Genomic DNA, 9930 nt, shown 5'->3' on the forward strand with positions numbered 1-9930 from the left:
TACCTGCTATTAAATATTATATGCTATATATATATATATATATATATATATATATATATATATATATATATATCTTTTTGTATTTAATAAACATATATGTACATTAACCACTTGCTAGGTATGTGCCTCCTTTTTTTAATACTAAAATATAGGATGAAGATTCTGCTCCAAATTTAATTGTTGTCTGTGGTGACCATGGTATGTCAGAAGTCGGCAGTCATGGTGGATCTTCTGATGAAGAAGTACAGACTCCTCTTGTTTTAATAAGTTCAGCATTCCAAAACAAAGCCGGTAAGTCTTAAGTCCCAAAATATACCTGATACTTTTTAAATGTAGGAATCCTTTTGTTGACATTTTTTAATGGGAATTAATCTTTTGAAATTGCATTGCTACCTTTAAACATCTTTTGATAAGTATTGTGAAGAATGCAGTGGACTGATACTATCAAGCAGACAAGGAATTTGTCATAGAACCTTATAGTACATAGTAAGCATTGAAAACTAGTTAATGAATTTTGTCCGTACTTGTGGCTGTGATGATTTCCAGGCAGAACTAATCAGTAAACTAACAAACATGGGGTAAGGTGAGATGGAATAGGGGTGATGCTGCTAAAATGGTGCACAACCATATCTCTTAAAGATCTTACAGCCATATCTCTTAAAGATCTTAATAGTTCATACTGAGATAGAAAGGGCTGGTCTGCTAAAGTATGGGCCACAGCAAGTACCACATCAGAGCCACAGTTTACACCTTTGATTAACCCTGTTGCTCATAGGTACTGTCTCTTATTTTTTGCACTGGAGTATCTGATCTCTTTTCATGATGGGGGAAAACAACCGTTTTACTATTGTTTCTACAATGCACTCAATGATGTATACAATGCAATACAATGATGTATTTTACAAGTTTTTTTAACCTTTGACATTGTTATATTTCTAATAGAACTGCAAAATGCTTTGAAATTAACCCCTTATTTCAATGCCTTTCATTTTAGGTCCATTTACAGTACCGGAGATGATCCAGCAGACTGATCTTGCTCCAACTTTGGCTTTGGGGCTAGGGCTGCCAATTTCAAGAAGCAGCTTAGGAAAGTTTATAACTGCAGTTGTAGAACAAAAGACCATGAGGGAGCAGCTGAGATTTTTCCATTTAAATGGACATCAGTTGTGTATGCTTCTGAAGGAGAACTTGGAAACTTATGAGAAAGGTATGATTTAAAAAAAAAAAATTTCATGGATCAAAACTAGTAAAAACTAGTACTAAAAGGTTTATTGTATATTACATATAATGTGCCTGTAGTAATGCGTTTTAAAGTATGTGTGTGTGTGTATATGTATGTGTATATATATATATATATATATATATATATATATATATATATATATATATATATATATATATATATATATATATATATATATATATATAAAAATTTGTGTTTGCAGTAATTGTAAGATGTCTTTGACATGTATTTACATTTTTTTTTTTTACTATTATTTGTTATAATTACTTAGATGACGGTTTAGAACAATTTAAGAAGGCAGAGAAACAGCATGGAAATTGGATTAAGCTGTACCTAGAAGGAAATACATCTGAAGTCCTTACTAACCTAGGCCGAAAGGTTCTCAAACAGTATTTAGAAGCACTTATAAAGCTGAGTTCTTCATTAAGCAAACAGGTGGCTGAGTATGATATCTATTCAATGACTGTTGGAGCTATCATAACTTTAGAGGTAAGGATTGGTAATGCTTATATACATAACCTGATATTTGAATGAAACTATTTACTAGGGTATTGTTTGTAATTGTCTGATTGGAAAAGTGTAATAACCATCTATTATTTATGTATAGGCAGCACTCCTAGTATATGGGGCACTTCATCTTTCCGATTCATATGGGTTTTCTGGCTCTATAACAACATTGAATCAATTCTGCCTCTTCCAGTCCCAGATAACTCTTGGCATCTTCTTCCATTCATACAAAATGACAGCAAAATACTTCCCTGTGTTTTGTCTGAGTCATTACCAAATCAAATGTCTTCCAGTGTCCTAAAACGTGAATGTCCTGTAACTAGCATTTGCAGGCATCCTTTCCCCTATCTTTTTTTAAAGATAGATAGAGTAAAGCCAGCAGAATAATGTGACAATGACTGAAATGATTTTATGTTGCATTTACAAATGCATTGTTTAAAGTAAAGGTTTTTCATGGACATGCTGTTTTTTCTTCACTGTTTTCCACTTATAACTTGACTTTTGCTTTAACCCTCAAAATTTTCATTGAATAATGATCCACCCTAGTCCCCCTAATTCCTGATTTTTTGTCAGCATAGGAAATGATGGGAAATCCTTTCTATTAAGACACAGAATGCAACAAAATGCTATTTTGCAGCACAGTCAGGAAAAGTTAGAACATATGAGGGTTACTGTCAGTATCTTCCTGTCTGGGTGACATTTTTGTGCTGCTGACAGGTAGCCATTTTGCAAAGAATCTTGTTGACTCGAAAAAAAAATAGTTTCATGAAATTTATCATGATGTAGTACAAGCATTGTGGAGCTAAACCATATTTGAAACGTGAGCACACAATTTGTTTTGGTTTGTTTTAAGTAGACTTTAGGTGTTAGAAAAATTTCCTTAATAAAAATGTAGTTGGCATAGCCATGAAAAGTAGACAGCAATAAGTTTTATTTAAAATGTTATAATTTAAAAAAAATGTATTACTTTTTGTTAATAAAAATACTTTGTAAATAATAATTAATTTCTTGTATCTTTGCAGATTTTTTTCTTACTTTTGCTCAGTGTCCCAAATGCTCTTAGTAACAAAGCAGAGTTTGATTTGCCTCTGGCAACACCACTCTTTTCCCTGTTTTTTTACTTGACATGTCTATTGCTGGCTGCTGTCCATGTCATTGTATGCACATCCACAGAAAACGCATGCTTTTTCTGCAGCATGTCATGGCTGTTGGCAATGGGGATTATGGTTCTTATATCTGCACTTCTTTGCATAATTTTATCTCTTCTTGGCAAAATGGTATTGCAACTAAAACCTTCCAATGAGGTGAGTGAAAAAAAATTAAAAGTGCACTCAAATGGTACTTATGTCTAACGCGTTATGTCCAACTTCCCTTTTCACCCATTGCAAATCAACCAGCCAGAAGATTTACTGATCACATTTGCAATTGAAAATAATCTTTTAGAGAGCATTGCTGTATTATTTTACTATTTGTCACACTCTTCACACTCTTTCCTACTCTGGCTAAGTTCAGATGGGTTTCAACGAGGTTGTGGTGCGTTTACCACCTCTTTATAGTCGTGAACTTGGCCTGTGGTTGAGATGCTACATGTCCATCCCTAGGAAAAGGGGACAATAGTACACAGTTCAAATGTTGAAACACTGGTCCATTAGGAGTCAACACCGTAAACAAGGTGCCAGTCGCCAGAGCCACCCAGGAATGCTGGTTCTTACCACCTATATGAAATTATCTTTTTACTGGCAATGGAAATTATTGATGTTGTTAAGATACAATCATTTTTTTTTCTTGCAATAGTGTAAGAAATATTTTTTTTTCTTTTCTTACAAAGTAGTGCAAGTCCCCCGATTTGGCTACAGTTGACTTAAACTTATTTTTCTAATCTTCCCCTGCTGTATCTAAACACTGAAAAAGATATTTTGGTGATTTGAGCTTTATTTGCACATAAAAACTGATTTTTCTGAATATTAACAGTTCAGAGACTAGGACTATTCACAGTAATTCATTGTGTGCAATACAACAAATTGCCAATATAAGATAAGGAAAAAAAGAAATGACCAAAAGTAGTTAGGATTACCTTTGCTGCTACACATTGTTGTTCCTAACAGGGGTTCAAATTAATTAACACTATGGTATTGCACCATTTTTCGAATATGTTGAAAAAAATGCAAGAAATATTAATCCTGCTTATGAACCATTCTCTCCCTCAGGTAACACATTCCAGCATGCAGACATGGTCAGAGCTGGACATCCTTCTTTTGGTGGGAACTCTGGGTCATGTAATCAGTATGGGAGCAAGTAGCTTCATCGAGGAAGAACACCAAACATGGTATTTTCTTGTTAGTACTCTGTGTCTGGCTCTATCCCAGGAAATGTGTCGGAAGTACTTTCTTATAAAAAAAGGGAATTTATCAGGCTCTGCAGCTTTCAGTGAGGCAGAGGAGGAATATGCATACGTTAATGAAATATATGATGCTCATAAAAAGGAGTTACAAGAGGAAAAGTTACCAATTTTATCTCGGTTTATCAAAAGTAATGAAAAATGGATTGCATTATCAAGTCCTGGCCTTATTCTTATTTGTTGTCGATTACTTCGTCCTCTCAATCAGACTGGAGTTCAGTGGATTCATCGACCAGATTTTGGACATTGGTTAACAAGGTAGCTGGAGCTAAATTTTTTTCATGGTAATGTTTGTTGTTGTTGTGTGTAGATTAATTTATTTGCTGGTTGAACTTGATTTCTTTTATAGTTAAACAGTTCTAGGTCTATAGGTCTAATGCAATTACCAGTCCTATTTGTTATTAATGGGCGGCCTACGTGCAGCCAGTCTATGGTTAGATTATGTTTACTTGCTTCACAATGGATTAGAAGGTAACTTGCACTATGTTGTTAAAGGTAAACTACATAGGTCTATGCCAGGAGTAGCAGAATCATGTTGGGCAAAGCCAGGTGAAGCTGACATAAAGTCTGTTTAATATACAAAAAAAAAAAAAAAACAATAGTCTAAAGTGTAATTAAAAAGGGAAGATTTTCAAAGTTACAGGGTAAATTTAAAAACCTTAATTGTGCCTACATGTAGAACCCTAAAAGTACTACCTTTTTTGCTGAAAGCAAAAAAACATTTTGGATATGTGATTGTGCTTACAGTCTCATAGATGAAAATTTGTAGTGTAATGTTTAGGGACTATTCACACTGTTGCGTTACTGTAAAGTGGCAATGCACAAATGTTCATCCCTGTCCTTTAATTTGTTTGTGCACTGCATCCGATATGGTGCCCCATGCTTTGATCTGAAAATTTAATACAACCTGCCCTATTATTTTGTGCATGTCAGCCTATTCATTTTAATGGACCGGTTTACCACGGCATAGGTGTTGCAGTACACAGTGCTGTTGTGGTTTCAAAGTACCCTAAGTTACTGATGCCGCCTACTGCTAGTCTCAGGAGATTACTGTGTGGTCAATCTATATATAAACACAGTATGAGGTAGCAACTGAAATAAACCTTTTTTTATCTTTTATCTATCTTTCTTTTTTTTATGCATCTAGAAAAAAAGTTAGAACCTAATCCCTAAGACCTATATGACAATGATAGGATGATTACAAATATCTTGGCAGAAAATGATAGGTTTTAAAGTTTTTACTGCATGAATAGAGGACAATTCCATCCCCACCCAATTCGCTCTCACACTCTTGCCCTCACTCATATTTATTGACATATTTTAAACTGTGTATACTTGCCTAAACATTTTAGTAGTGTGCTGTTTGTAACTAGAAATTTCAGAGTGTTTTCATAAACAAAATGGCAACTCTTATATTGCCTAAACATTTTAGTAGCATGCTATTTGTAACTAGAAACTTCAGTGTTTTTTTTTTTTTTCTTTTTTTAAATTGCAACTTTTCTATTGAACTTTTTTTTCCCATTTTCACAGCTCTGAACACAAGGCCGAACTGTCATTTCTGGTAGCTGTCTGCTTAATAATGATATTTATTTTAATTCAAGGAAAATGCTCTTTAGTATCCAAAGTTGCATTAATGTTTGGACTGCTAGGAATATACTGTTACCGAGCTGCTATAGGACATGTTTTGTATCCATGGCAACAAAATACTAATGAAATTACAAAGTAAGTGATGGTATTTTTTCTTTAAAATAAACTAGTGTAAATTGTTTATATCTATATATTTATATATATTGTCAAGTAAGGCACAAAAGTAGTTAAAATATTATCTTTTTAAATTGAGGTAAGCAGGTTCGAGTTCACCAGAGAGCATGTTATAGCATGTAAATTTTGTGTTGGTCTCCAGTTATTTCCACAGGTTTCAGTGAACCCTACAAATAGTAACCATTGTTCACTAAATTCACCCTAAATAGGATCGTTTAGTAGAAATTGCACATGACCTTATAAAATCTTCCCTTCTTCTTAGGCTTATACCACGTTTATATGTGTTTTTTTGCACTTTTACAAGTGTTTTAAAGCTTAACTGTAAAACGGTAAAAAACTTTTATAAACGCCTATGACGCGTTTTACCGCCATTTTACATAAGCGGTTATAAAAGTTTTACTTTTAACCCTTTCAAGGATTTAGTAAAGGGGTACATAAAACCCCTTACTCATTCCCTGAAAGGGTTAAGATGTGTAAAGAAATTGGACTAGGCTTTAATGGTAAATTATTTTATTAATTGTGTGTTTGTGTAATTAAATTTTTTTTTTTTTTTTTACAGGTTATTTCGAAGACAGGATGATTTCCAGGGCTGCAATGGGCACAGCCCTGGAAATCCTCCTGAAAGTGAGGGATCACATGGCACTAGGGGTTAAATGAGGACAAGCCTCTCCATTCACCCCTAGTGCTTTGTGATTGGCTGAGGTTTTACATTTCTCAGCCATTCAGCACTAGACATGAATGGGGAGACTTGTGCCCATCCATCTCTAGTGCTCTGTGATTGGATGAGAAATAGGAAACCCTGATGATGCTTGAGCTGTGACATGTATTACAGATACAGAACACATATCACAGCTCCTCTAGGGCTGCAGGAGTGATCAGGGGAGCGGAGCTGTCAGCATAGTAAAGCTCCGCTGACTGCTCTGCTCCCTGATTGGCCAATCACAGAGCAATAGAGATGAATGGGCACAAGTCTTCCCATTCATGTCTGGTGCTGAATGGCTGAGAAATGTAAATTCTCAGCCAATCACAGAGCACTAGGGGTGAATGGAGAGCCTTGTCCTCATTTAACCCCTAGTGCCCTGCGATCCCTCACTGTCAGGAGGAGTCCCAGGGCTGTGCTCATTGCAACCCTGGAAATCATCCTGTCATTCAGATCACCTGTAAAAAAAAAAAAAAAAGTTTTGTTACACAAACACACACATTTATTAAAATAATTTGACATTAAAGCCTCGTCCAATTTTTTACACATTTCAGGGAATGAGTAAGGAGTTTTATGTACCCCTGTACTCATTCCCCAGGGTGGGGTGGTGGAGATCTGGGAGTCTCCTTATTAAAAGGGGCTTCCAGAGTCCAAAGTCCTACTAAAAACGTTTAAAAAAGCCCCCATTGTTTTCAATGGAAGCTTTCATAAAAGCTTAAAAAGTTCAATGGAAGCATTTTCAAGCGTTTTCATGCGTTTATCCAGCGTTTTAATTTTTTAAGCAACGTTTACGATAACGCTCAAAAACGTTCCTGAAGGAAACGTCCTGGTGTAGATTAGCCCATTGGAATGCATGGCGACTTTAACATGGGCTTTAAAAGCCTCAGGTTAAACGCTGGGGAAACAGTCCGTGTAGACTAAGCCTTAATTGTAAAAAAAAATGTAATTGTAAAAAAATTACTAGTGTAATTCTAGTTAACTGTTTGAGATTTTAGATTTGTACCTGCCCCTTTCTTTTTGCACAGACTGGGGTGGCAGCCTCCTGGTATATCCACTGCATTTATCTCAGAAGGCAACAAGTTAAACACAAGGATATATAATGCCCTAGATCTAACTCAGCACATGCCTTGGATTTAGCTCTGTGTCACTCAAAAATTGTTTAAATATTTTATTTACCCATTCATGTGAAATGATGTGTAAACAAATTATATACTTTAACAACATTTGAAGATTTCCATCTTCTTTAGAAAGTTCAATAGTTAGTGACCAAAGTACACTGACAATCCTGTGCAGATTTTCATATAGGCCACCACCATGTATATAGCAATCTTTTTAAGTGGTATTTCAAGTTTCTGATGGTTTTACTAAAATGTCAAAGTGTTTATGGTGGGAGTATGTTGGTAGTCTACGGAAGCTATGTTTTTAAAGTCACAAGACACCTAACTGATCTTTTGGTACTAATAAACTAAAAATAGCGAGTTGTTTGACTTCTATAAGTTGAGGAAATCCCTTCACTGAGAATATGGAGCATCACTTTAACATGTTTATCCATTAGAGAGTCATCATAAAATTGACTAATAATATTCTATTGAAGGCGTTTTTACTTTTCCAGTATTTTAAAACTTTATATAAAGTATTTTTCATTTATATATTTATTCTGTATGAATTTATAGGGGAATCACAGAAGCTCGTTTTGTCTACATTTTTGTCCTTGGAATTCTTGTCACTGGCATAAAGGACCTCTTAACCTCACATTTTCTAAACACAAATTCAAAGGCAAAAGCTGTTGGTTTATGGGAAATTTACAGTGGACTTATCCTGCTAGCAGCTCTTTTGTTTAGACCACACAACCTTGTAGTGTTGGTATTCTGCTTGATAATTCAACTCATTTTGACTACGTTCATCTGGAAAATCTTGAAATTTGATGCTGCTGAAATCGCAATAATGCATTATTGGTTTGGACAGGCATTTTTCTTCTTCCAGGTATGTTGCTTTATTACAGTTTGAAAGATAAATAAGGATTATTGGCTTTGTTTTGGGCGTACAGCAATATACAGCATACGATAAAAAAGGGCTAGGCAGATTATTATTTAAAACTAACACAGACATATAAAAAAAGATATTTCAAAAAGATATAATGCAAATAAAAAGACTTATTGGAAAAAGATGTACTGAACAAATAAAAATGAAACTAGTTTGTACCAGCTAAGCTATGGCCCTGTTGAGGCAATAGAAGTTAGATCTTCACTGATGTCCATAAGATTATATGGAATGAGCCATCCAATGTCATTAAATATAAAGAGCGCAAGGCTTACTAATGTCCTAATTTTTCTTAATTTTTAGGTGTTTGTATGAAAAAGCATGGGGGGAAAATGTGAGATATAGCTAATAAAAAGTTAATACAACTATTTTAAAACAGATGTGTATGTGCTATATACAGTACATTTATTTGTTTTTTGCATTTTGTTTCTTTTTAGGGCAATTCAAATACCATAAGTACAGTGGACATTTCAGCTGGCTTTGTGGGACTCGATAACTATGTTGAGTATCCAGCTATTTTTCTAACTATTTTTGTGACATATAGTGGGCCTCTCCTTTGGACAATGCACATGCTTTATTACCTCAGTGCCGAAACTAACTGGTAAAAATATATTTATTTATTTTTTACAATTCTAGCAAGATATCTCATACGTTAAAAATTGTGAAATTCAATTGTAGTGATGCCATTCATTCTTTCACAACACATGGTAATTTCTTACAAATAGAGTTTACTTCCAATGATGTGCAACGTTGAGATTTAAGTTCCACCGTAGCACTGAATAAAAGCTATCATTCTTTAAACCGGTCAGAGCATCTTCAAAACGCAAAGTGGTTTGGGAAGTTCCCAGTATGCAGTATTGGCTGATACCTGACAAATATTGTCAAACCTGTAAGTTTGCAATAGGGCCATAGGTATCCAAGGCACCATAATGCACGTAGGTTATGGGGAGAGTGGTTTAAGTGTCAAAAGCCAGCTTTCTGCCACTGGTTTCTTTGAGTGCTCAGCTCATAGTGCAAAGCTCAGATCTTGGTGATAAGTCCCCAACCAAGTCTTCACAGCTAATTTCCAGGAGTCTCAGCTTCCTACAGGCTACTTATAGTAGAGAAGATGAGTTTCGGTCATTTTCTTTCAGGGTTATGATCAAAAGTTGTACCTTCATTTTTTTTTTTTTTTTTTTTTTTTTTTTTAGCAACCAATAAAAACAGACAATTGCAAACCAGTGTATACAGATGGCAAAAGCAAATAAAAGCGTGAAAAGGCATACAATTTTACAGAAATAG

At 34.8% G+C, this 9930-nt stretch overlaps 1 protein-coding gene across 2 annotated transcripts in view; it reads left to right on the forward strand.

Annotated features, from left to right (window-relative positions):
• Nucleotides 1-9930, forward strand: part of PIGG (phosphatidylinositol glycan anchor biosynthesis class G (EMM blood group)) — a 19179-nt gene that overhangs the window by 4326 nt on the left and 4923 nt on the right. Inside the window, exons 5-12 of one of the 2 annotated variants that reach the window (XM_072405018.1) lie at nucleotides 153-291; nucleotides 995-1207; nucleotides 1515-1732; nucleotides 2773-3054; nucleotides 3958-4406; nucleotides 5679-5870; nucleotides 8283-8592; nucleotides 9087-9149. In XM_072405018.1, coding sequence (XP_072261119.1) covers nucleotides 153-291; nucleotides 995-1207; nucleotides 1515-1732; nucleotides 2773-3054; nucleotides 3958-4406; nucleotides 5679-5870; nucleotides 8283-8592; nucleotides 9087-9149 — 1866 coding nt within the window. Of the gene's footprint in view, nucleotides 1-152; nucleotides 292-994; nucleotides 1208-1514; nucleotides 1733-2772; nucleotides 3055-3957; nucleotides 4407-5678; nucleotides 5871-8282; nucleotides 8593-9086; nucleotides 9251-9930 lie in introns of both variants that reach the window. The other variant, XM_072405016.1, reaches the window with a different exon arrangement.

This window comes from Pyxicephalus adspersus, chromosome 3 (assembly GCF_032062135.1).
Source record: "Pyxicephalus adspersus chromosome 3, UCB_Pads_2.0, whole genome shotgun sequence".
Classification (NCBI taxonomy): domain Eukaryota; kingdom Metazoa; phylum Chordata; class Amphibia; order Anura; family Pyxicephalidae; genus Pyxicephalus; species Pyxicephalus adspersus.